This window comes from Coloeus monedula, assembly GCF_965178545.1.
Source record: "Coloeus monedula genome assembly, chromosome: 2".
NCBI lineage: Eukaryota > Metazoa > Chordata > Aves > Passeriformes > Corvidae > Coloeus > Coloeus monedula.
The window spans coordinates 40,106,287-40,133,495 of NC_138782.1; the positions used below are offsets into that span (position 1 = coordinate 40,106,287).

The window sequence follows — 27,209 nt, forward strand, 5'->3', positions numbered from 1 at the left end:
AGCATGAAGGGTTGAGGCTGCCCAGTCCATCCCCAGAGCCAACCCTTAGGATACCACCTGCTACACAGACTTGAAGCCAAGGACCACTGTATACCCACCTCCCCCTTTTTCTTAAGTGCGTGCTCTGTTTGCTGCTGTGGAAAAGGATTAGTTTCTCCTCAATTTGTTGCAAGTAGTGATGCAACACTACTTCTTCTGTTCTTTAAATACAACCTTTAAAATAACTTCCAAAAGCTTGCAAACAGGGAATTCAGTGCATCTTCAGGTAAATAGATATTTGATATTTAAATGCATAGTAGAAGTATAATAAAATCCAGAAGTTTCTCTATGTGTTCAGCTTTCTGTGACTGCCCAGCTACTGTGGGAAGATTTATTTTATTTTAAAAAGCTGATCTTAAGGTCCTTTGAAAAATTGCCTCCTAGTTTAATGTTTGCTATGAACTTCATTAAACATTTTATGTGGTCTGTGCCAATTAAGACCATTAGTATTATCACAAACCAGTAACCTCAGGGGAAAAAAATGGTTATGCTTAAAAACATAAAAGCAGGGTTATTAACAAAAAGTGACTTATCAAGTGTAAATAGAATGACTTGAACAAAATGTGCGTCATTGTACATGCAGGCCTTCATTTACCATCTGGTTTCTGTTTTATGACCCTTTCTGTGGATTTATTTTGTGCTAGTGGACAAACAATTGGACAATGCTTAGAAACACAAGCTGGAATGAAGGGAAAGCTTATGGCAATCTTTCATATGCTCTGTGTCATGTGGGGAAAAAGCAGTTTATAGAAAAGATGAGTTGAACTGTAAGCATTGCATCCTTACAATTCTTCCGTACAGTCATATAATTATGATTTCTTTTACTTTCTTCAGATTTTCATTGAAGTCCAGCTAAGAATGCAACCAACAATATAAAGTGAAAAAGCTGGGCATCTGAAGAAGCATCCTTCTACTTGGTGAAAATGTGTCTTATTTTTTGACAACGATTAAAAGACAATGGGGTCAAACACTCTTGGAAAGGCTGCAACATTAGATGAGCTTTTGAACACTTGTATTGAAATGTTTGGTATGCTCTTTCAATATTTTATTTTGTTGTTATTGAAATTAATCTTTTAATATAAGTCCTGCTGTTCTCTGGTTTAGCCAGTCTTTCTCTTGTCTAAGGACATTCCTGTTCTGTAAAATTTTCCATGTTTCAATTTGGCCCAGAATCATGCAAGCCAGAATTTTAATTATATGCTTACTGTATTAAATTTTCTTAACACAGATAATGCACAATTGTGGGCATGGCAGTTTTTAAAATGCTGGCCTTTACCAAGAGAAATGTTTAGATGAATTATTCAAGGAGTTATTTCTGGCATTGATCTTTGTCTTGAGTGGTTACACAGCTGTGGTTTTGACCAGTCATTTTTTTAAAGGTTTTCCAAATCATCATGCAATAATTGGCAAGTATATGACCTAATGCTCATGCAATCTTTTTACTCTTATTAAAATGAGATGTACCAGGTCTGAGGGAAAGAAGTGATAAAAAAAACCTTGATCCATAACACCATTAATCATGACATATATCACATTGCAGTCAAATGAGTTCATGGGCAGGCTTAAATGTTTTCAAATGGGGCTTTGATTCACAAGGCTACATTTAGATTCTCTTGAGATGCAGGACAGCTTTTGATTGGAACGAAGTACTAAATTTTTTTTTGCCATGTGGGGAGAAACAAGTGTCTAAAGGTGAGAGAGACTGAACAATTGATGGATGGACAGACCTTGCTACCAGCTGCAGTGAATCCCACACATCTGTTTCTGTAGACCACCATCAAACGTTTTGTTCTACAACTTCATTAAAGTATTAGCAGAGCCCTCACACTTGTTGTCTGTTGGAAATAGTGTCTCCTCTTGTATACACACTCTCTTACCAAGCACAGTCCGCGTGTGGCTCCTGTTTTGTACATCATATCATCTACTGTCTTCTGAAAAAGTGACAGACAGAATAATCTAACATTGCAGATGTTGGGGAAGACTGATTGTCAGCCAGCCTGCCAGGGAATGACTCTTTGCGTAGTTTCAGTGGCTACACTGCAAAGACACAAGGGTCTCTGTTAGGCAGCTGGAGATGCGACCTTGGCCACAAATAGGGGATGTTCTTTTAACATTGAATTCCTTGAAGCAGATCATTTATTATTAACTTAACTGCTAACTTAAAGCTATAAAGCTGCAACAAAATAAATACTGGAAGTAGTTGTACATAAATCATCTTCCCACCCTCTTGATGTGCAAAGTTTAGCACAGTGGTGCCCATGCCCTGGTATTTTAGCTATGGCCTGTTATCTGCACTGGTTTGGGTTTTTTCCTCAGTTTTAATAACTGTCACTGCATTCTACCAATAGTTACTCTTCAAGGGGCATTTTTGTGCTCCGGTGCTCTTTCCTACCTCGTTGGTAGATAACGAACCAACATTTCCACTTTTGATCTTTTCTATCTGACTCTGCTTGAAGAATAAAAGCTCCCCTCTGTTATGATGGGGTTAACTCAGTGTTTCTCCTTTGCAGATCACAAAGGAAACCAGTGCTCCAGCCATTTGCCAAGAACCTTCCTTTTAATGCACCGGTGGTATCTGCCTTCAACAGAGCTGGCTGGCAAGCTTCTGTCCACATATCCTTTCACAAAGTGCTGCAAAGTGGCATTACAGTGTCAAAACCAGGTTGTTTTCCTGACTGCTTGTAAAAATGTGCCAATTAATTAGTGACAAACAAGGTTTAGAGGTAAATTTTTCTTCAGCCTAAAAAGTGGAAGTTTGTGAGCTTCTTTATTCTCACATTAAGTCTTTGTGGGCTTTTTCGATATGTACAAGAATACTGACTTTACATCAACCTTGAATAAGCGCAAATATGAGTCAAAGATAACTTTTCAAGTGTATCACAGCAGGTTGGCCTTTGAGTACTACAAATTTTCAGTGATATCCAAACACCTATATGTCATTTTTATCTCTTAATTCAGTAATCGTAAGTATTATCACATTTGGTTAGCCAGAGCTGGCAAGAGACCTTTCAGCAGAATATTCAGAATTGGAGAATAGTGGCATTTTTGATGGGGGGAAAAAAGTGCAAACCAGGAAATAGTCTCTGTCCCCTATGGTGTTGTGAAAGTGAATGAAATATCGGAAGCATAATGTGGTTATCTCTAGAAGAAAAGTTTGATACTTTTTTAAATTCAGCTGGTCTAGTATCCATCTCCAGTGAATAAAAACATCATTGCTGAATCAAGGCACACAAAGCTTTCTTTAGCTGACCTACTTATAGAGATGCCGATGGGGAGAACTGCAATGAATTCAGATTGAAAATCTGCTACTTCATGAGGTAAATGCACTTCTGGTCCTCTAGCGTTTTGGTTTTATGGTTCTGTTAATGCTATCAATGTAATTTTGTTTGTTTGGGTTTTTTTACTTGGTCTCCATTCTACAGTGAAGAGTGAATTTCTGTGTGTTGAAAACAATTAAGTTGAGCCATCCAGCTTTTAAGACACTTAGCTGCATTGAGCTAAAAGGGTGACTGAAAACTTGGGTTACAATTTATCTGGGTCATGACTGTTATGATTTATCAGCCTCTCAGAGGGAGACTACTTGAGTACCAGACAGAGGAGAGACATTTTACTTCCAGGTGTAACTTAGTGTAGGAGAGGAAGATTGACTCCGGGCTGTAGACTTCAGTTCATGCAATCCCTACATAATTTAGGGTGACAGGAGTGTGTTAGTGATGCCAAAGTTGCTACAGGTCGGGAGTGTTCCAAATCTTGCACCAACTGCTCTGACCTTGTTTCCATGGGAAAGCTTTCATGTGTTGGGCTGTTCTTATGTAGGAACATTTCCCTGTAAAAGAGAAAGCATGAATTTTTGGGTAATTATGATGTAACCTGCTTCACTCAAACAAATGTTTTTTCCTCCTTCCTCTGGATGAAGTTATATCACTGAGAAGAAAGGTGAGGGGGGTTACTGAAGGCCGGACTGATAAAGCCTTTTCCACTCCCCCTTACATAGAGGAGGAGGCTTATATGGTTTACATGTAACCTTATGTGGCTTACATCTGCTTTACACTGTTATCGTGGTAGAACTGCCGCTCAAATTCACATTTGCATTTTCATTGAGAAGTCTTTTCTGAGCAGACAAAGTTGTCTCACTTGGACAGGGACCAAGTGCAAGTGTTATTTGGGTGTCCTGGCAGCCTGAGTCAGGACACCATGTGTGTGCCTTCTGTGAGTGTTGCCTGAGACATCACTTTAATTTTGCATTTCAATAGAATACTGCTTTGTTGTGCTGTTGTGGGTTAAGCAAAGAAAATTAAAAGATAAAGTGGCTTTTGCCACTTCAGTGTCACAAATAATTACAGAAGTAACGGGCTGAAGTAGTTCACTCTCTCTGTCTAAAGAACAGTGGATCTGAAAAAAGTCCTATTAAAAAGATATATGTAAAATATATGCAGGCACTGAATGTTATACCTGAGTCTCTGGGCATTTCTTAACTGCTGTCTGTGGATTTCAGATACTGGATTTTGGAATTTCCTGCAGAGTTTAACTTGGATCTTGGGCTGATTCGTTTGACTGAAGAGTTTCAAGAAGTAGCCAGCCAGCTCGGATACGAGGATCACATCCATCTTATTGATATCTCCAGCATGTAAGAATGTCATGAGCTGCAACATCTTTGTGTCCGCAACAGCAGAATTCTAGTTCTGTACGAAGTATAAAAATATTAAGGGCTGTCTTGATCTTGACAGAGCAAAAAAAGCACTTGCAAATCATCTTTAAATTTGAAGCTACTAAAAATTTGAAGTTACAGTTACACAATAAAGAGAAGATTCCTATCTCTAAGTTTTTCATATAAACAGGAAATAAATTATTTTTCTGGCAAAGCAAGTGCCAATTAAGTGATTAGTATTACTTTTTTTTCCTATACGTTTTCGTACAGAATAACAAGCAATGTAGTGACTGGAATGCTGTGTAAATCTTAGATCTTCTTGGAGAAGCTTTCTTGTCCTCTCACCAGTAATATCTTAGTTTTTTGTAATATTTTCTATTATTTAACTGGAGAATTTTTAGCATTCACATTTGTAGTTGCATCGCATCAAAATTATTACAGCTACTATATCCTTGACAAGCTGAAATGAAAGTTACCTTTTAAACATCACCAGACATGCTTTTGCATCTCATTTGATATTGTAGATTTTCTTTTAAAATATGGCACATGCACGGTATTCAGCTGCTTCTGTTGGTCCATTACTCCAGGGACCTGTGAACTTACAGAGGAAGAATTAATCCTTGATGTTATTCAAGTGTGTTTTTATTCTGTATCAGAATTTGTTGTGAACTGGATTTCTTGTATTTCCAAAGCATCTTTAATTATGGCTTCCTGTATCATGGGGAAGAATATGTTGTCCTTTTGTTGTGATAGAAACCTGCTATTATTTATTACTTGTTGTAGTGCATCCAAAACTCCTCTCTTCTGTTCTGCTCTTGAACATGTCGTATTCTAAGTGTTTGTTATGCGCTGGATGTCACAGACCAGAAGGCTTCTGGTCCTTCTGTGGTCAATTTTACATGATACATTCCGGCTGTGACATATACTGACATAGACCCAAACAGAATTGACACTTATACCTATTCTGTTGCAGTCCTTCCTATGACTGGATGAGAAGAGTTACACAGAGGAAGAAGATTTCCAAGAAAGGAAAAGCCTGCCTGCTGTTTGACCATCTGGAGCCCATTGAGCTAGCTGAGCATCTCACTTTTTTGGAGCATAAATCATTTAGGAGAATTTCTGTAAGAAGCCCACAACTTTGTTGCTTGCATTAGGAGCCTGTCTTTAAAGAGTGTTCACATGGTTTCACATTTATGAATTTTTTTCTCAATATTTCAGTGTAGTAAATCTTTATACTCTCTCGTGTGATATACATAGCCATGCACTTCCTTGACCTTTTTCATGTCTGATGATTTTTGGCACTGAGGGAAATTCAGTTGCTTCTTTTCGCAGAGGATTGTACAAGGACTAGAGGCAAAAGTGGTTGAAAACTCAAGCTGAAGCTAAAACAAAGCAAATGAGTAAGACAAATGCCAAAAGAAATGCTGATTTCTGCTGGCAAATATCCACATGAAAGGGTCACATGCCATTACTGTATCAGGTGGCAAATGGAAGCAGTAAGTTATTAAGATGAAAAATGAGACCTTTTTTTCAAGTGTTTAGGAGCATGAGAGAAATCAAACTCCCAAACTAAGAAAAATATCTGAGTTTTTTTGTTTGTTTCAAGAGAGGAAGGAAAAAGAGATCAATGAGGAGCAGAGACCAGTCTAAATAGAATCACTTTTGATGTCACTTAATAATGTTCAAAGGTTAATTACTCTAAACTTCAAATCATGGGAAAACACCCTACTGTGATCTGTGCAATGCTAACCTCAAAGTAGGAGAGAAGGACAAGAAAAAAGGCATGGATTTCTAATTAGACTTAAGATGCATTTGAATTCCTTTGGGGGTTCCAGGAAGAAAACTCAAACCTGCAATGAATTTTCTTTTTTTTTTTCCTTGCTGTTTCTGACTGAATTTTCCTATCACAAATGATTCTCTGCAACCAGTGAGCGTTAACCAATCTTGTACTACTTGTTCTCTCAAAGATACGTAATTGTAGAATATGATTAGTCTGAATTCTGTCTTTGGTTTTACCTGTTTAAAGAAAAATGGGGAAGAAGGAAGGGCAGTGTTAACTATAACAAAAAAAATTAAAATTATCTGAACACTGAAATACTGTTTATCTGCAGGTAGGAGACAAGAATCTGTTGTGTTAGAGTATATGCCCTCATATGTTTTTCTAGCAGGCTGGTTTTGATCAGCTAAGATCCAGAAACCCATCTTGCCTGGCATTGCTAGCAGCTCTATACACAAGCTAAAGTTATGCCATTAGTTACTGAAAACCTTCCTTCAAGGGACAGCTTAAGAATGTTTTTCAAACATTTAGGGAAGTTTAATTTTTGGGATCCTACAGAGTACTATGGCTTGAGGGTGTCAAATGAAACTACACAGAATAAAATTTGTTGAGTAAATTACGGGAAAGATGGAAGTAGCAATCACACTTATCGTGCAGGCTTCTATATTTCCTGACACACAAACAAGCTGTAAGTTGACATTTAAGGGAAAGCCAAACCAAAACAACAGCAAAAAACTTTTAACGAAGAGCTGTTGTGCAGACCCTGAATCATGGTCACTTTCTAAACAAGAGGAGCTTTAAAAAGAAAAAAAAGCACTGGCGTTTCAATTTGATTCTTCAGTTGTCCACTGTTTTACTGAAAGTGCCTTTTCTCTGTTAGTTCACAGACTACCAAAGCTATGTGATCCATGGCTGCTTGGAGAACAATCCTACTTTGGAGAGATCTATTGCTTTATTTAATGGCATCTCTAAATGGGTCCAACTCATGGTTCTCAGCAAACCGACACCCCAGCAAAGAGCAGAAGTAATCACAAAGTTTATCAATGTTGCACAGGTAAGTCTCATGGATAACTTTTTTTCTTTCCATACTAAGCAGGAATATAGATGGAGATTGCAGTAAACAAATCAGGTGATGCTATTTGTGTTATTTCCTCAGTGAAGAGCCTGTTCAACATCACTGGCAGTTATTTGTTCAGATGTGGTGTGCCTGCATTTTTTAACTAGCAGACATAACTATATAATAATTTTTCTTTGTTGTATTCCAGTTGGCAACTGTCATTATTGTGTGTTTCTTCTGGAGCTAAGCTAATTAAAAAATGAAATGCTGAACCATTCTGTTATGTGCCCTGGTTTAGTGATTTCTGCTTTAGCCATGATGGTTTGTCTCCCTTAACTTGCTGTGTGTGTGACATTGAAGAGCTGCTAGTTGTATTTCATTAATTTTTAATTATACATGGTTAATCTCTCCTGCAGAAGCTCCTTCACCTCCAGAACTTCAACACACTGATGGCAGTTGTGGGAGGTCTAAGCCACAGCTCTATTTCTCGCCTGAAAGAGACTCATTCTCATCTGTCTTCAGAAGTCACAAAGGTATGGTGGACTCCAGAACATAGACATATTGAGCTGAACATCACCTCTTTGAGGTCTGATGGGTTCTGCAGTGCAGGTGTCTCACCAGCACAATACTTGGATCATGGCAGGGCATCCTGAAAGGCATTCCTCTCAGTGGAGCAGGATGAGCTCACAGAGATCCTCTGGCTGATTGCCTGTGCCAGAGAGGAAATTAACAGTGTCGACACCCTGACAAGAGTTGTGCTCAGATTAAGGAAATGCTATGAATGCTTTCACAGAGACTTGCTTCTCTGGCTATTTGTAGGACTGGAACGAAATGACAGAGCTGGTCTCTTCCAATGGAAACTACTGCAACTACCGCAAGGCTTTTGCTGACTGTGTTGGCTTCAAAATTCCTATTTTAGGAGTCCATTTGAAAGACTTGATTGCTGTCCATGTCATTTTTCCTGATTGGATAGATGAGAACAAAGTTAACATAGTGAAAATGCAGCAGCTTTCCATCACCTTGAGTGAGCTGGTTTCCCTGCAAACTGCTTCTCATCATTTAGAGCCTAATTTGGATTTAATTAACCTGCTAACCGTAAGTATTGAGCATGTTTCAGTTCACTGCTGTGGTTCAAATGTTGAGTGTCAGTAGGAATACTCATATCTATAAAGTTAAGTGTATACTATCTCAGTTTAGAAAAAGAAAAGGGAAAAAGTACAAAACAGAAACAAGTTCACGTGAGGTGTTAAGAAAGTCAAAGAGAGTTTTGCTACAGTGGTTTGTGACGGCTGGAAGCAGCAACTGGACTGTTATAAATCACCTATTTTAAGAATGACAGATGGAGGGCTGTATTTATGTTAGGAGAAGTAAAAACTCAGTTCTGACTACTTAGAATGGAGGCTTATGTCTCCTGTGGACCGATTGGGTGACATGCTGGCATGGACACATGAGAAATTCCAGCTTGAGCACCATTACACTCTTGCTCCCCTGTGCTTTCCATGTGACACAGTACCCTTCCTATCCAGTAAATAAAAATGTGATGGATTTATACTAGGACTGATCAGGTACAGAGCTTTACATTAAGGAAGCTGACAAATACGACCCTGAGCTTGGAGCTACCAAGCTGGTGTGGATATACCTACGGCTTCATTGTAATGAGGACTGGGGACGTTTGGGGGAATAGGAACACCTTCAATTGTGCCTTGTGTGGAACAACTTGGGAACAAGTCTTAATCCTGGTTAGTGGGACAGGAAAGAGAAGGCACCAGATGTTGACCACGCAACAATCCTTTAACTTATATTTTGAACTATGAAGGTAGATATTTATTATCTTGTTTTGTTTTTGTAGGGACTGAGAGTTGCTTTCTCATGATGCTCTTTCCCTTCCTGGTCATTTCTTACAAGCTTGGCTTTGAATAGGGGGAAGTGGAACCTCAGGCTTTAGGGAACTGAGCAATAAAAAAGTGAGTCCAAAAGGGTAGAAATTAGACAATGTGAAGTGAGAGATGGAAGCTGAACTGCTGCTACCCCTTTCATTAGCTGCTCTCTCTTCTTGGTGAGAACCTGTTTTCCAAAAGGAGGAGAATGCTAAAGATTTTTTGAAGACCTTTCAGGTCTTCATGTATTCATCATTGTATCAGCCTGATCTCACACAGTGTATCTGGTTTTCCTTTTTTAGAAAATATTTTCCTTGTTTTCTTTGTTTTCAGCAAAACGACAGGGATTTTATTTGTATTTTTGTATTTATTTCAGTGTGTTTCATTTACAAGGAGAAGTAATTGAGTACATGATGGGTACTTTCTCACCTATGATACTATGATGTATTCATTCATAATAAAACTCTGCTGATTTTGATGCAGTTGAACCAATCTGCTTGTAAAAAATGAAGTTGTATTCTGCAATGTTGATTCCAGACCTGATCAAGGGTTACAAATAACTTCTGCTTTTTTTTACCTGTTAGCATGATTCTATGGTAGTACCTTTATGTGATGATGGAGACAGCCCATCTAGGCTGTTTATCTAGGTAGACAGGTGTAGGTATCCTAAAACCTTTTCAGGGCAATTGTGTCTTCACACTAGTCACTGGAAGTGTAGTTGTGGATCAAGTACATTTGGTAGTGTGGGAGTATCAATTTAAAATGGTGACTTCTGAAAAGGGAAAAACCAACAAATTTCTACAAAATGTTCCTGGACCAGAATTTTGGTACATACTATAATATGAATATTCTCATTTTTCTTCCCATGTGTAGATTGTGTCCTCATCTGTGTATATGAATACAATACTTGTTTGTTTGCTTGTTTTACACTAGTCTCTTAAATAGTAATGACTTGCATTGTATATTAATTGTTTCTTTCTATCTTTTTGTTAATAAGAAAGTTTTAAATTATTGGTTGGGTTCAGAGAAATAGGAGAAGAAAAGGATTGAAACCCAAAACTGACAAGAGCTGATGACTAAAAATAGTTGACCTTGCTATGTGCAAATGGTCTTTTAGCAGATTTAGCCTCCCTTGCTGCCTATGTCATCTTCAGTTTTCAGAGCGTGAAAAATTAACCATTCCTTTTATTGCTAGGTCTTATCTCTCTGATGTCAACTGTAAAAATTTTCCCCATCTTTGCCTTATTTAGAGAAACTCCCTTTCAAATCTAGTAAATGTACCTGAATGTGTAGAATGCTTTTCAATTGTGTGTGAATTGGCTGACCCAACTGTTTCTCCACTTCTGCTGTTTTCCCATTGAGCACCTTCTATCTGGGCATGCTTTTAGTAGGTGTCTTGTCCTGATAAGCAATGTGTAAATCTCTTGCCTGGCCTCTCTCCCTTTCAGTGTTGCCTTTTACCCCACACTTAGCAAGTGCTAACAGCCTGGCCTGTGCTTGTTTGACAAGTAAATCACTGGGTACTGGTTTGCTAGTCCAACAACTTGCACAAAAAAGATAATATTAGCATTTCGTGGGCATGTGGGAATATGGCCTGGTTTTTCTCTTCCTCAGTGGTAGAGTCCTATTTGCTCTAAGGGAGCTGATACCTTTCAAGTGGCTTAGAAATGGTGATGTCTGGGGAGACTTTGACCGGAGCTATAAAGTGAGAGCTTGGGTTAAAATCTTGGGTGAGAGGTGGGTAGTAAACTTCAGGTCACCTGCTCGAGGGGCTTACAGGCATTTTTAAGATGCTATTGTGAGTATAGAACAAAAGACCCTTGATTTCAGTGGTAGCTGCTGAATGATCAACAGTTTGGCAAGTTCTTCTCTTGCCTTAAATGTCTGCACGCAAACTTGGAATTCTGCCTTCCCCCTCATCTCCACACCCCTCCACCCCACCTCATCTTGTTGTAAGCATAAAAAATCAGCTTCTAGCTCACAGAATTTTAGCTTTGAACAAGCAGCTGAAAGAAGCCAGCATTTTGCATGGAAGTTAGCCTGCCACAAATAAGGGAAAGGTCTGCTGTATGGACAGCAAGGACACATGCCAGGTTTACTGGCATAGGAGACTGCAAAAGCTGAGCGGGATGCAAGTCCTGCCTCGTGTTGTGTAAATGAGTCTGAGTTACATGGGCAAGCGAAGTAAATGTATTACAGTTCAGCTGCCAGTGAGCCAGAGTACGTTACATGAAGATGGACTCACTTCTTAGTGCATGATTGCTCTTAGTTTGTGATTATTCCTCTTTTCCTGACTTACTGGCCACACTTGCTCCACCCTCACTGACTTTGTACCCAGTGCTGTACCGCTCCCTGGAATCCAAAACTTGGAGCTAAGTAGTGAAAGAGGACCTAAACACAAGCTTGGCAGTGCAGCAGAGAGGAAAAACAGCTCTAAAGACAGTTTTGCCATTAGAAAACTTACATTTGGTAAGGATGCTTAAGGGATTTCCTTACCTGCTGTGCAGTATTTCCACACTGGTTTGTTTTTTTTACACAATGTGAATAAAAACCTGTAGGTAAATATTTCATCACTTTCTGTGGATTGGAAGTGGATCTCAGTTTCTCAACTAGACCACAGTGTATTTATATGAACCGTGTTAGAACTTATTTGGTGCCACCATTTTACCCTCGTTATTTTTATGTCTCAACATCTATTTATCTAACCTGTTCTGAGACTATATGCAAATGACTGGAAAGTCCCAGTCTAGAGAAGAGAATGAGAATTACCTAAACAATCAAACTGAAAGTCACCCCCCACCTTGTGTTCAGTAAGTTCCACTTAGAGAAAAAAAAGTAAGTCATGCATTTCTGATCACTCCCCTACCCTTCTCAATCCCCCTCCAAATTGCTCAGAAAAAAAATAGGACAGCAATGATAGTAAAATTAGAATAGAAAATGCCACTCACTATAAAGGTTATTCTAGGAAAACTCTTATTACACTTAATTTGTCAGAGCAAAACTGTAAATAAAATATAAAACGAATGCTTATATAGCTGCATGGTCATCATGCTTGTAATTTTTGTGCTAATGCATGAAACTTCTGAACTAGACAACACCTTCTTCCTTGTGTGCTTACACACTGTGCCTAATGAAGTTATAACCACTGCTTAAGACAAGGTCATATAATTCAGGGAGGGAGAGATACAATCTTGCTCAATAAATACTAGTACATGTCCACTCCCAAATCCACACCCTCTTCATCTGGCCTGCTGAGAAAACTGTGCTCTTTCATAGGAACCAGACAACACCTTTTGAACTACCAATTCTGCTCTCACTCCCTGTCTGACCTGATAATATCATGCGCTCCAACTGAGTGCTTTTTATTTTATGCCACCAAGGAACCTCAGAGTACAGTCACTGAATATCTCACCATATGAATAATATTTATTACAGCACCTACTGCTTCCATGTTGTCTTTAGGACAGGCCCTTACCTAACACTCTGACAGCATCATGCTGGCTGGTAAAGGAACCTGCAGGATGCACATCCTTTCACTGTGCCCTTACCCAAATTACAAAGTGCAAAAATCAGCAGTGTTTCAGCTAGACAAAATGAATAATGTCATCTCCAGTCTTCTCTAAAGCCATGTGTTTGCTTTGGGAGCCTGTTTTGGGAAAGGACACAACTTCTGTCTTATTTATTGCACAAAATTCTGCCTAAGAGAGGGTGGTTCCCAGAGGTGGTTCTGCAGTAGGTGTTACCGATCCTGCTTGTTACTTACTTGGCATTTCAAATTCCCTAAAAATAACCTTCTGTCACAGTAGTTTAGTCAGTAGTAATTCTATCTGGCTGCTCGGGAACATCCTTTTAACTCAATCTTAGCTTAACTGGGGATTTACAAGGTGGAGGATAACTTCAAATCATGTCAATTCTCCAAAGCAAATTAATGTAGAAACATGACCACAGGAAACATGCTGTGTTTGTTTCCTCTCATTGCAAAACATTAGCTATAGTGTTGATTACTTTTCTCCTTCATCACTCCAAAAGAGGAGGAATTTACTGCAGACACGGATCAGTGCGAGACCCCAGCTGCCAAAGTAAAAACAGATTCATCCTACTTTACACATATTTATGTACCTTCTCTTTTCCTCAATAAATACTCTAGGAAAAAGAATGAGAACATGAAAGAAAAATCTTTCACTTATCTAGAAACAAAGCTGAAAGGCAATTTGCCTTACTTGCTAAGAGGTGATCAGGAGCAAGCCAAGCTGGGCTAAACTGAGATAGCTCTTGATGGAGCACTTTGCTGCAACAGTGGTGGCAAAGCCAGCCTGCCTCTCCCAGGCCTCTGTCTGCCCAGGGCTTTCCAGAGAGGTGTTTGCTGCATGGGCTGATCTCTGTAGAAGAGCTGTGCTACTATGGCCATTCTTGAGGAACAAAATTTGACCAGAATAAAATCTGAAGTCCTTCCAGCCTAGCCCCACTATGACTTCTTTCCTGAAGCTTTTGTATTTACCAGATTGTTTTGCTGAGGTCTCTCACAAACATTGAGCTGCTAGAAGAAAGTGTGTTTGTGTAAGGGTGGTCTTTGGAGCCAATGTCCCTCTTTGCATGAGGTCAGCATGCAGCGCCGCTCACCCCTGGGCTCAGGATGAGGGTTGTGCCAGCCCCCAAGTGCAGTGTCTGACGTGAGCAGCAGCGTGCGCTCACCAGCCTGGCTTGTGTTTGCTCTGTGGAAGTCTGCTTTTCCAGAAGCTGCACACAGCTTTGGCATGTCTCCTGAACTCAGAGTAGCAAAATGTTGTATTTACCTTCAGTGGGGAGGTATATCTCTGCTTACAAGCCTGTCATATCCAATCCAGTCTAATAAATATTACTGTTTTCCGTTCTTTCTTATATGTAGCTGTCCTTGGACCTTTACCATACTGAGGATGATATCTACAAGCTCTCACTGGTGCTGGAACCAAGGAACTCCAAATCTGTATGTCATCTTTTACTGTGTTTTGACATATTGCTTATTTTGTCTTCATTCAGTTGATTAAATTTTTAAATGACAGTTAATGTGTTTCCTTATTCATACGTACATAAAGCTTTTTAGTGTTACATTTGTGTAGAAGACACAGTCACTATTTATAGGTTTTAGTGTGTATTGGGAGATATAAATAGTGGAACACACTTCACTGCTCCTTATTTTTCAACAAAACCTCTGCAAGTCCTGGAAAACAAAGTTCTGCTTTAGATATATATCCTTTGTAAGTTTATATCAATTATTTATTGCATGACCCTTAGTTGATTTTCTGGATGCTGGTGTCGTTATATAAAGCAACACAGAATTAAAAGATTTGTTTAAGGCAAGGTAAATAATTACTGTAGTATTTTAAAACTGTTTGCTTAGGTATAATTGGCTGTATCTTGGGCTCTCAAGCAATGTTTAAACAGATGAGAATAGATATTACTCTTTATTTGGTTATGTGCAACTAAAGATAATGCTGCGTTCATGCATTTTTCTTTATTTTTTGGAAGTCAGAGGATACAGATAAATCTCATAATTAATAGTTGAATTTCACTTAAAGCATTACTCTTTCCTCTGCTGCCAAAGGCCGGGGACTCCACTTTCCCCTGAGCATTTCTTCAGTGTATTAACATACTCATTACCTTTAATACCCAATCTGTGATGCTCTCAGGCTGAGCCCTCTCAAGTCTGACAGCAGCAGAAGATGAGGGTGGCTGGAAGTGTTTTGCAGGGTGTGAGAGCAGAGTCCAGGAGTCTGAGATTATGCATTCCAGTGCTTTTTAAGATTTTGAAACATTCTTAAAAGCAAGCAAGGAAGCAGAACCCTTTAATTTCCAAGTATAAGGCTTCTCTGGGGTTTAAAATAGTTAATCACTCTTGGAGACCAGTTTGAGGACCATGTGTGTGTGTTCCCAATGATGTATTATGAACATTGATAAGGAAACTAATGAATATTTTTACAGTCAACACTAGCTCAGCTTGCACATTTGAAATTTCATTACTGAGTCTCCAGTGCTTGTTGGATACAATTTGACCACAACAGTTGCTGTTTATTTCAGTCATTCTGGGTCCCTCATGCTCTCATTACTGCCAGCAAAGTTGAAATGCTACAGCCCTATGCTGTGGAAGGACTAATGGACCGCTACTGTAAATGAAGAAAATTATCACACTGCTGCTTTGATCCCCAGCCCGAGCTTTAAGCAGGACAAAAGCAATATAAACAGTGCTGTGAAGTTTAACAGCACCCAGCAATTGTGGGACACTTTTGCATAAGGATCGATGGATAGCCAGTGACATTGAGCTATTGCTGCACCCTGATGGGTAAAAAGCTGCAGCTGAATCGACAGAAGCTGGATTATTTGAAGCTTACTTCTCTTTGATGGAGTGCCAAAACACACAGGCTGTATTAGAGGGGAAAGAATCTGTAGAGTTTTCGTATGTGGAAAAATTTGTCAAAGGCAACATGACAGCATAGTTATATCATTCCAACTGCTCCTCGATTTGTTGTTATATGGGTACCACTCCCATGCAGGTGCACTACGGAGGAAGTGCCTCATGCTGCTGCAATCATTTTCTAGGCAAAAGTGGAGCTGATCTGTTAGCATATGAGTCTGCTGTCAACAGGGACTTGAGCAAGACTTTCCTTCTGCTAAAACTGGGAGGAGACTCTTCAGTCAGTATAGCAGCCTAAGAAAACACTGAGGAATGACCACCAGCTGTAGTATAGCACCTCCTTGTCACTGCTTTTCCCCATTCATTAGTGATCTTCTTGCTGGGAGTTTTTGCTAATACAGCTATTGTCTAGATCTGCCTGGTGCAGTTATGCCACTGATGATGCACTTAGGTAATTTTTTTTGCTTTTCAGTAGAATTCATTTCAATGCCAAAATACATAGATGTTCACAAACATCTGAAAATGCTTTCTCAGTCTACAATACCATGGTCCCTGTGCTGGTAAAATAACTGGGAGATACCATCTGAATCACAAACTGCATGACCAGAAACGGTGTTTTGGAATGTTTAATAAATTCAACTTGGTAGTCTCTGGACAACTTTTCCTCACAGGATGCATTTCAAATACATAAATAAAATCATGGTTTTTCCTTTGAGTCTATGAGTGAAATAGAAGGAACAAATATTTCCCTTTGGCTAGTAGTCAGTAACATGAATTTTCATTGCAACTTGCCAAAAAAGCCATTGAAATTGAATGAGGCTTCAAATGAAATAGCCCAGAAGAAAGAGGAAGGCTCCAGTGGATTCAGTCTCTTTCTGTCACTGTGTCCTCAGACCAGCAGGTGTTAAAAGCTCTCCGTGAGGTCTTGTTAGTCTAACACCACACTGAAACTTTTAATACAGATGCTTTGAGCCAGTGCTTTTGGGAGATAGAGCTGGACGTCCAGGTTCACCGTACTTCTAATTGGAATTTAATTTTGTTGATATAGGGATGTTTTCCTCCCAAACTTACTTGTGAACATTTGTACGGGTCAAAATCTATGGAGGCATTGATAAAAGCTGTTCTAACAGTTGAAAAAGGAAAAGCCAGTTTAATTAAGCAACCCACTAACAAATCCATTTTTTCTTTTCCAACCAAACACAAAATATGATCCTGTGCCCATTTCTTATCTCAATGTCAAAGTCCTCAACATCACTGTTTTATGCAATGATACGTGTAACATCTTTACATGTCTTAATTGTCTCCCTTTCAAGTCACACCAACTTAGAGTGGGACAGATGAGACCCAGATTCTTTGCTCATCAGCTAACACAGGGGCTTTCTGACACTGTGGACCCTTTCCCTTCTGATCCAAAACACACTGGATTTTTTCTGCTTGACACTGCTTCACCTGCTAGATGTCCAGCGGCAGATGCAGGGAAAGGCCAGTATGTCTTACAGCATTTTTCATGCTAACTGGTTATTTTTGAATCCTTACCTGAAAATGTATTCAGGTTTGTCCTATGTTTTCTACCTGAAGAATCTGAGCTGCATTCCAGAGCTACTCCCACTGTGTAGTGGTGTGGAGGGAGTCAGGCTGTAAGCTCCATGCATCCAGTGAGCTGTCAGCTGTTGTTTTGTCAAGACCAAGATGTTTTCAGGATAAAATAGTCTGGCTGGTGTTATCTGCAGAGCAAGTCAAAGATTAGCCCCTATCTACTCAAGCTGCCTAGAGGAATCAAGCTGTACATCCTGGCACATCTCAGCTGGAAACCAGTGGGGTTGCTGAGCACAATTCTTCCCCTGCTTCTGCATCCTGCTGTCTTGCTGGTGCTGCACAGAGCAGGAGTATGAACTTACTCAGGTTGTGGCAGTCCCTCACGTGGCTCCTGAGCACGGTCCCTCCAGCAGGGATCTGGGGCAGACTGTGTTGTGCTGGAGAGTTCCTCAGAGGTTTTACTGAGGAGCAAAGCAGGTTTCTGGGCTTACCCATTTCTGATGCCTGCTGTGTTCACAGACCCTCCTTCCTTCCCTCTCCCTTCAAGTCTCATAGCTGTTGAACCCTCTGGAGTTGTCAGTGAGGACAGACTGCTCGGGCTTGCTTCTGAGCTCCCTGGGTGGTGGCAGTGCAGCTGCAAGGTGCCACAGAGAGCCCAACTGATTCTGTTAGTGAAGGCAAGCAGCCCTTTAAAGCCCTGCCTGATGTTTTACTAAGCACGTCTTTACGGGTACTCCAGTAGTTTGCGGTTGTAGCTGTGACATTTCGAGCCACTTCTAATGGGAAATTCAACTTCTTAATTCAGATTTGAAAATCCTTGTGTTCTGATCCATCTCTCAGCAGCCCACCTCCCCGACCACCCCCAACAAGCCAGTAGTGCCACTGGAGTGGGCATCTGGAGTGGTACCTAAACCTGACCCTACCGTCATTAACAAGCACATACGGAAACTGGTGGACGTAAGTATTTGGAATATTACACTGGTCTAAGAGGATGATAGCTTTGATATTTTCATCGTTATAATGAATTTCAAGGTTATCATGAGATTGTTATGGTTGGGTTGAATTTCAGACATATGATAACAAATTTGAGCCGTTACTGATACCTTCAGAAATATTTATTTTATTCCTGCAATCAGCAATGGGATTAGTAAATAGGTTTTTGGGTACAAAGGAGGAGACTTTCAGGAGCATCCAAAACCTGCCTCCTGTTTAATAGGTTTGTCTAGCAAATATAAATTCAGCAGGCGAAGTTGAGGTTTTGCAGCTCTAGCCACAAAATTCATGTCTGGTAACAGAGAGCTGAAAAGAAAGCTACTCAGAAACAAGGTCTCACACATTAATAGGTCCAATGAACTTTTCTGGAAACAGCCTCTGGTTTTCAGCTTGCTGTTATTTTACTGTCCAGAGCATGTTATGTTATGGTAAAGACAGCACTGTCTTGGTGTCACTTTTAAAATGTGGACATGAGGTCATGCAGAATTGTAGCTGGGATCTTCTAGCTTCCGTTTGGAAGGTGAAGTGTTGTGCTAGGTAATGTAAAAAAACTAAACACCTCCAGATTCCTTTGGAGACAGAACATTTCCTTCTGCTTTCTACAAATTAATAAGTAAGTCTGGGAGGAGCTATTAAATTCTGGCCTTGTCTGTGCTACAGATTGTTAATTGGGTTATGTCATTAAGATAACCTAAACAAAGTCTTCAGTTCTCTCACTCAGACTTCAAGTATATCTTGTAGTTTACTTTTTGTACATGACCTTTTTTTAAAAAAAATTCACTCTTCTTCTAATGTGGGATGCCAGAAATGCACACAATGTTCCTGATTTGCTTTTGTCAGTGCCGTATGTGTTGATAAAAATAACTCCACATCCAAACCTCTCTTTGATAGCTTGTTTAAATAGGAAGTCTGTCACAATTCCTTAATCTTTCCAGAATGTGCTCAGTGGGAGTTTATGTTTGTTTCTATGGTTGAGGGAATTGCAGCCCCCATTCCACAATTTTGGCCTGCTTCAGGACGTATGCTTGAGGATTAAAACATGGTTTAGGGCTTTTATGAATACAGCTTACTAGGAGGCTCACACCACTCTGCACAGCTGTTTTCACTTTGCCAATATTTGTTATTTACTAGTTGCTTTGAGTTGTGCTTATAGGCACTGTATTTATTACAAAAAGTGTTGAATACTATTTGGTTTTGTGTTTTGGTTCCTTCTTTATGATATTTTTTGAGGTCTGCCAGTCATCGGTTACAGCCATTTGATAGAAATGGGTTTCATCAGGTTCTTGTTAAAACAAGAGCAATACCAACATCTTTCAGGGGTCTCGGTATACTAATTTAATGTCTTTATCAACAACATTTTAATCTAATGAAGGGGTCTGTACTACACCATGTGCATCTCAGATAGTTATGTTGACTTTGACACTCGTGTTTTCCCATCAGCATCATACGTAGCTTTAACACCCCTTGCACTTCTCTGCAAACAGCTGCACAAAATATAGTAACTCCTTAGCAGCTGAGGATGGCACCCACCACCTTTTAAATTTTAAATTTGATCCCATGTCTGTTTTTGCTTAGCAGTGGATTGGGGTGGGCTGATGGATGGGAATGGTTGTTAGACACAAAGAGCTCATGATCGGGGTGTCAAAATATTAGTAAACAAATGAGATTGAAGCAGTACTGTAGCAGAGTAGAGGTGACCAGCTAAATGAGAAATTAAGCCAAAACCATCTGAAACAGTCGTGGGAAAGCTGCTGTTGGTTTTATTTCTTCCCCTTTTTCATGTTTAAAAAGTGTACTTAATGAAGCAAAGAGAATATGTCATCACATGGGACAGAATTTTAGTGACATTTCCAACAAAGAAGAAAAGTAAAGCAAGAATAATTATGTGTGAAGAGGTGTGGAGGATCATCACTAGATAAGTGCTGATGTTTTCTTTAAAAATTAGCCATTTTTCCCATAGAGTCCAATAATATGCATATTGAAATACCAAGTAAAAATAAAAAGGAATAAACCAGATGCAACAGAGCATCTGAATAGCTGAATAGAAAATTAAGTTACATGTCATTATAATGTTGAAGAGGCCTCTATAGATTCAGGATAGTCTAGATAATAGTACAATAATCTCTTTTTTTTTCCCCAGTCTGTCTTTAGGAACTATGATCACGACCATGATGGTTATATTTCTCAGGAAGACTTCGAAAGTATAGCTGCCAACTTCCCCTTTTTGGACTCTTTCTGTGTGCTGGACAAAGACCAGTAAGCTTGGAGATTTTTTTGTGGTGGTTTTTTTCTTTTCCTATATTTAAAAATTCAGAAAATACAAATATTGAAGGAACAGTGTCTCCCAAGTTTCTTGTGTCTGACAAGATTACCAACAGCTGAATCTGTTATCATTTAAATTCTTATACTGTAGTCAGTATAAGAAGTCTACCCAGGTTGGAGTCCTGCTTTACCTGACACTTTGAAAATAATTTTTGTAATAGCTTAATGAGGAATTCCTGTTGGGACTGAGTCAAAACCCTGAAGTACTGTCAAATTACAGGGGAGGTGCTCTATCCAGACCAAGCATCAGACTGGTGGAACAAATAAGTTGTGTACAGCACTGGGGAAATGAGTGCATGTAGCAGAGAGGGGGTAACAAATATTCTAGAAGGTATATAAAACATATATTTCCTAGCCAGCTGGGCTTGATGATTCTTCTTGTCCAGAATCTCTTTGGCCGTGAAGGCTGGTGGTCAGCCAGAGGAATGTTTTGTGTGAGCAGTAAGTCAAGTTCCTTCATTTAATGGCCTGGCCTGTGTTCTGATACCACTAACCTTGTGAGATAACAAGGTTCATGCTGCAAGTTCAGTGTTATTGTTTAAAGGAAGATTAGAATCACAACTTCTGTAAGGGTTTTTTCCTTCCAGGACTTCTGCAGTTCTTTCAAAGGATGTGCTTTGTGTGCTGCATGCTTTCTGCAATGAGAAAACCCCAAATTTTTCAGTGCCATGAGCAGTGACAGATCTACTCTACTTTTTATTTCCCTTACAGAGATGGTCTTATAAGCAAAGAAGAAATGATGGCTTACTTTCTAAGAGCTAAGTCACAGTTTCAGTGTAAAATGGGACCAGGGTTTATCCATAACTTTCAGGAAATGACCTATCTTAAACCAACTTTCTGCGAGCACTGTGCAGGATTTGTAAGTATGATTTTAATACCAGCATACCTTAAAAACAACTTTTACCCTTTAATGGATATGGGGTGAAACTGGCTCCATACATTGCTAAAGTCTCTTGGCCAAATAATATCTCATGGCATTCAGAAGCACAAAACATTTACTCACATTGTGCAATCCAGTTTTGATTTAGTGGTTTCTGAAAATAGGCATTTGTGAGAATTTCTCTGGGGGGGGGGCAAAATTACATTAGCTAAAGGATATTAGAGACTATATGAATGGTTCTACTTGGTTTATCTTAAGTTCTTTAATTTGGCTTGATTTCCCATGAAAACAAGCTTGGAGGAAAATAGATGTCTGGAACAGAGGATGTAGATGAGGCAAAAGTTGTTCTTTCTCAGGAAGTTGCACATGGCAACATAGATATGTTCATAATTCTCTGAATGGCTATTACAGCCCTAATTTTTTCTCTATTAAATTAATAGATCTTCTAATTTGGTAAACAAACCAAAAGTGCTTCCAGCAGTTCTGTACAATAAGAATTTTTTGAATTTATTAGATGGGAGTTTTATAATTTGCTTTTTCTCTCAGCTGCAACTTACCAGATGTCACTTATTAGCGTGCTCTCTACATATCTGGGAAAGGATTGGTTTTGTGGACATTTGAGTTGCTTGTGAACCTCTAAGTTTTCCACTTCAACCCAAATATAGTAAAGAATAAAGAATTACTATGATATAAAAGTTGCTTTAATGGACACACTTGGCTGAAATCAAATGTCCACATTTGGACAGCTGAAGCAGTAAGGGCAGAGGCCCATGTCCTCTGCTTGCATGTGGCCCACATAACCAGCTGTAAACCCAGCCCCTGTCCCTGCTCACCAGAGCAGATACACCTCTGCACTCTGGGGTGACTTTATTCCAGGATCTTTTCCACTAAAATGGTTGAAAGTAGCAATAACAGCACTGCTAAGCACAAAAACGTGCCTCCATTCAGACGCACTCTGGTGTTCCTACCCTAGTCCATGCTCCATCTTCCACTCAGTTCTTTTGCGACGTGTCAGTTTTGTTCAGATGCTTGAAGTCCCTATGGCAACCACTGCCACTGACTAACGCCGTGGGGGAGAAGGAATTCCACCTATTTCCGCTAGAAGTGCAAAAGCTTTGGAGGTGACATGGTTAGTGCTGACGTAGGAGCGTGCTGGTGGGCTCCCGAGCTGACAGCTCCAGCAGACCCACGGGGCAGGGACAGCCACTGGCCAGAGCGTGTTGTTCCAGGCTGCCTTGGGAAGATGTCATTGCGTTTGTGACACTCAGCGCATGTTTGGAAGGCTTCCACAGCAAAGCAAGGCCCGAGGACTGCCCCGAAACGTCCTCTCCAGCAGATATTTTTCTCCTGCATCAATTTTCTAATTGGCCATTGTTAGGTTTTTCACGTCTCCCTGATTACATCCAGTGCAGGAATACAAATGAGTAAAAGGTTGTACAGGAAATGGAAATAAGGTCATTTTTCCTGTCAGCTCACTGAAGTCATTGGCATTGTTCTGTGGATGAGTTGGACTGATAGGACAGGAACCAACTACAGAATCTGCTGCATATTTGTTCTGCATTTCAGTGCTACTCATCCACGGGTGGAAACCTAATTTCAAACTGATGCACTGATTCACAGTCAAAATAATGTGCATTGACCATGCAGCAGGATGAATTGACATGACAGTACAATGCACACAGTTATTAAAATGATACAAACTTTGAAGGTCAAGCTTAGACTTAATGCCATTAGCAGCACAAAGTTGATATGCCCATGGCCAGTCACAGTTCCGTCCCACAGCTTGAGCTGCACCACGTGGCAGGGTAGGTGACAGGCCATCCTGTTAAGCTTTATAATCTGAATTTGCACAGATCCTCTTACCTTGGAGCTGGCTCAAGACAGCTTTGCAGCACAGCTGTGTCAGACACATTCAAAGCTTTAGGTCAGAATTCATGACATGACACTTCAGCTAAGCTTTCCCTGCGGTGTGTAACCACAACAGTGGTGCCAAATTTGAGTGGGAGGAAGGTACAGAGATAAGGTGAGGAGTGAGGAGAAAGGACTTCAGTGGGAATAGATTAGAGCTTAAAAGAAATAAGTAACAATCCATGTCTCTTACAGTGATCCTGTAAAAGAGATCTGGGAAAATAGGTCTTTGCTGCTCTTTTAAGAGGGACTGGGGTGCTCCACTGTTGCTTCCTGAGCACAGCAACTGCATTCACTGTGCACATATGCAGGATTAGCAAAAGAATAAGCAGCAGGCAGGCCTTCTATGGACCCAGGTTCCACTGTTGTCCTTTCTGTTCTTTTTTTCACCATTCTTCTACCTTGGCTAATCTATTTTTGCTCTCTCCAGACCCCTGTTTTTCCTTGCTATTTCTTTCGTGCAGTGAGTGGGATGTTTTTCTCACCCAGAATCTTTCCATTCTGTTTACTTTACTCTTTCCTTTGGATTCTGAATGTTCATCATCTCTTCTCTTTAAACTGTTCCTTAATGACCATATTCACCCCCCACTCTCTTGTGCATGGATACTTACAAATCTGGTGAGGAGCCACATGCAGTTTCAGCTGCCTGGATGTGTTCATCCTCCCTTCATGAGGTGAATGAGTTCAGGAAAAATAAACACCAGAGTCCCCAGTTTTTTTCCTTTTATGCTATGGAGTTAGAAAAATTGCCCCTTCCTCTCACTGCTTCTCAGAGTGGAAATGCTTGTTTTTATAAAGCCATGGCTGTAGATACAGTGCTTCTGCACATATAGAAAACAATTTGCTAGGGAGTTTCCCTGTTTCCAAGCAATCCTGCTCACGTGGCAGTGAAAGCTTCCCAAAAGTGGGACCACACACACTGGCCCTCTGAAGTTTAGCCTTTGGTAGTTTTAAGTGTATGTCAACAAGAACAGCTTCTGAGGAAAGGCTAAGGTGGAATCTAGTGGCTTTTCTTCCTGTTTCATTCTTCAACTATTTGGATTTTTTTGGGTTTTTTTAAGGTGGGAAAAGGCAGGTGCACAGATCAGATTGCTATGGCTAGGTGTGCTGGAAACCAGTACAGGAACGAAGAACCTAGTTTTTGTCTCGAGTGGTGTTTTCTTCTGCTGTGTTTGAACGTTATGGATCAGTGATGTATTTGGAAAATGGATGTACACAGGAAATCCTCCTGCAGATAACACTAAGGGAGCCCAGAAGCAGAATGTGCTCTGCTGCTTTCACAAAGCTTGATACGATGGCAATTTTTCACCCGTTCCTGGAAGCAAATGTTGTCTGTCTCTCTCCTTCTCTGGTAGACCCATTACTGCTAGTAAGTAGCAGAAGTAAGGGAGAAGGTACACAAGTCTTATCACAATTAGAGGGGGAGGTCTGCCTGACAGGAAGGGTGTTAAGAGCAGTTGTATCCTGTTTGTGCTTTTGTAGCCATTGGTACTTCCTCATTGTGACCTTGTTTTCCTTCCAGCTTTCTTTTCTGATTCCTTGACGTTCTTTTGTCTTTCTTTGCAGCTCTGGGGTATAATCAAACAAGGCTACAAATGCAAAGGTAAATAAATATTACAAGGATTTTTTTTTCAAGCTATGGGTGGTGGGTTTTAGTACAAGTCAGTCAACCATACCTTTAACTAAAATGGCATATGTTCAAACACATCTTGCATCTACATTTGGTATTGTCCATGAGCACTGACTACTGGTACACTCTGAAGTCTCCCTGCATTAGAGAAAATACCACCCAGGAGGAACACACAGATTCTGTGAGATAAAGGTCCAAAGCAGCCCCCGACTCCATGAGCTGTCACTTTCTACCAGTAAAGACCTTGTAAATTGGAAAACCAAGTGTTCTTATCCTAACACTGAGACACATCCTGAAATATATCCCCTGAGACTCAGGCCAGGAAAAAGTCTGCTGGCAACACTGTTTGTCATGTACATCCATGTGCCTGTAGTCAAGCCTATTTGCAATTTAATAGTGGCTGAGATAGAAATACAGAAATATTTAATTCCTAGACTGCCCAGCAGATCTCCTTGCAAGATCTTCTTCAGACATTCAACTTATAAAAAATCCTAGAGTTCTTACATCCCTCCCCTTTGCCTTCATAAAATACTTAATTTCTTATGCAGTGCTTGCACCATATTAACCAGGTCAGAGGAAAAGGGACATTGTAGTGGTCCTTATTGGCTTTAAAATCCTGGACCTATTTATTTCTCAAACAGCCCAACTCTGGCTGAAGTGCACTGTTGATTTTCACAGCTGTAGCTGCATCTCAGTTATTCACAGGGGAACATTCACATTTGTACTCTTTTTCCCCTAGTCTTACACTGACTTCAAGGAGAAGGACAAAGAATTCACAGTATTTTTGTTTAGGATACACCATATTCCTGTCTCTCCCCAGCCACAAACCTCTCTTCCTCAGAGAGGGATGGGGGAAATGTCCATGGCTAAATCAACATATGTAATTCAGATATTCTTGATTACTGTCATCTTAGAAGCTTTGAAAGGGCTGGTTGCAGTTTATAGTTTTACTGGTAGGATGAGGGAAGGAAGGTAGGGTTTTGTCACACCAACCTGTAAACTCAATTTGAGATCTGAAAGTTGAGCTCCTGTCCTGCATCGCTGCCTGTAGCAGTGGCCCAGTGGGGACTGAGCGCAAGTGTTTCTGTAAAATCAAAGTTACAGGCAATGAGGCATGAAAGCAAGAGAGCAGAGCTGCTCTCTCAGATCCTACAGTGATCAAGAAGTGTGAGGGTGCCTGCCTTTTGTTGCAGCAGCTACTGGCTGCTCTGTGTTCCAGCTTCACTGGATTGTGACACCCACTAGGGATGAATTCTGCCTTTGAGCACAGAGCTGTCATCCTCTGAACCTCTGACACAGCAGGGGGAGGGAGGGAGGGAGGGAAGGAGTTCCTCCTTTCAGGCCTGCTGCCTACCCCAACACTGTGGGAAATGAGCTAAAAGCTAGACTGCCTGGTCTGCAAGTGATAGGAGTTCTCCACTTCAAGAGAGATCTTCAGTGTATCTGAGGGAGAGTGCTACCTTTGAGGCAGAGAAAACCAGAGCTGGGTGTATACTGCTGTATTTGTCATATGATCAAGGTGGTGGCAGAAACCAGAACCTCACCCATCATGCCAGAGCTGCTGCCCTGAGCAGAGTGGTTCTTATAGCAGAGTTAAAAATGCAGCACCCTGGCAATGCTTGCCTAGAACAAAATGCTGGGCTATGGAACAGCAACAGAGAAGCAAGGGAGATGGGAATTTTCAAACAATGGAAAGGTACACAGAGGAGAGAGAGATTGTGTTTGGGGCACATCCTCCACTCTTCAGCCCTTTCTTACAGATAAGATCCATACTCCAGCCACACTTCAGATAAATGCACCTAGCAATGATGTATCCACAGTGATGCAGATCCTAGCAGAGGCTTGGAGTGCAAGTACTCAGCAAGTCTCATCTGGGTGGATGATACACTTCCACAGAGTTCATTCATGTGCTCATGTTGCTCACTGAGCTACTTAGACTAGTTTTAACCTACAGTAGTCTGCACTGACATCCAGCAGTCCTTCCAGAGGCTTAGGATATGGGTGCTCTGGTGTCTTCTAACCAAATGTGTTTACTATAATGGGCCCTGCTGGGTGAAATAAAAGCCAGCCAAATAAATAATGCCCCCTCTCAGGGCAGAAGTTTTATGCATGGCATACACAGGCTCATATCAGTAATTCCACATCTCTTCCTTG

At 40.4% G+C, this 27,209-nt stretch overlaps 1 protein-coding gene across 1 annotated transcript in view; it reads left to right on the forward strand.

Annotated features, from left to right (window-relative positions):
- Window positions 1-996: 996 nt before the first annotated feature.
- RASGRP3 (RAS guanyl releasing protein 3) overlaps window positions 997-27,209 on the forward strand; it is a gene marked incomplete at its 5' end in the record, with an annotated part of 28,198 nt that continues 1,985 nt past the window's right edge. The window contains 13 exons of the mRNA XM_082302428.1: window positions 997-1,066; window positions 2,550-2,667; window positions 3,300-3,356; window positions 4,535-4,666; window positions 5,661-5,808; window positions 7,345-7,518; window positions 7,938-8,054; window positions 8,341-8,616; window positions 14,284-14,361; window positions 18,163-18,279; window positions 20,456-20,571; window positions 21,349-21,496; window positions 24,992-25,028. Of these exons, the coding sequence (XP_082158554.1) occupies window positions 997-1,066; window positions 2,550-2,667; window positions 3,300-3,356; window positions 4,535-4,666; window positions 5,661-5,808; window positions 7,345-7,518; window positions 7,938-8,054; window positions 8,341-8,616; window positions 14,284-14,361; window positions 18,163-18,279; window positions 20,456-20,571; window positions 21,349-21,496; window positions 24,992-25,028 (1,588 nt within the window). The remainder of the gene's footprint in view (window positions 1,067-2,549; window positions 2,668-3,299; window positions 3,357-4,534; window positions 4,667-5,660; window positions 5,809-7,344; window positions 7,519-7,937; window positions 8,055-8,340; window positions 8,617-14,283; window positions 14,362-18,162; window positions 18,280-20,455; window positions 20,572-21,348; window positions 21,497-24,991; window positions 25,029-27,209) is intronic.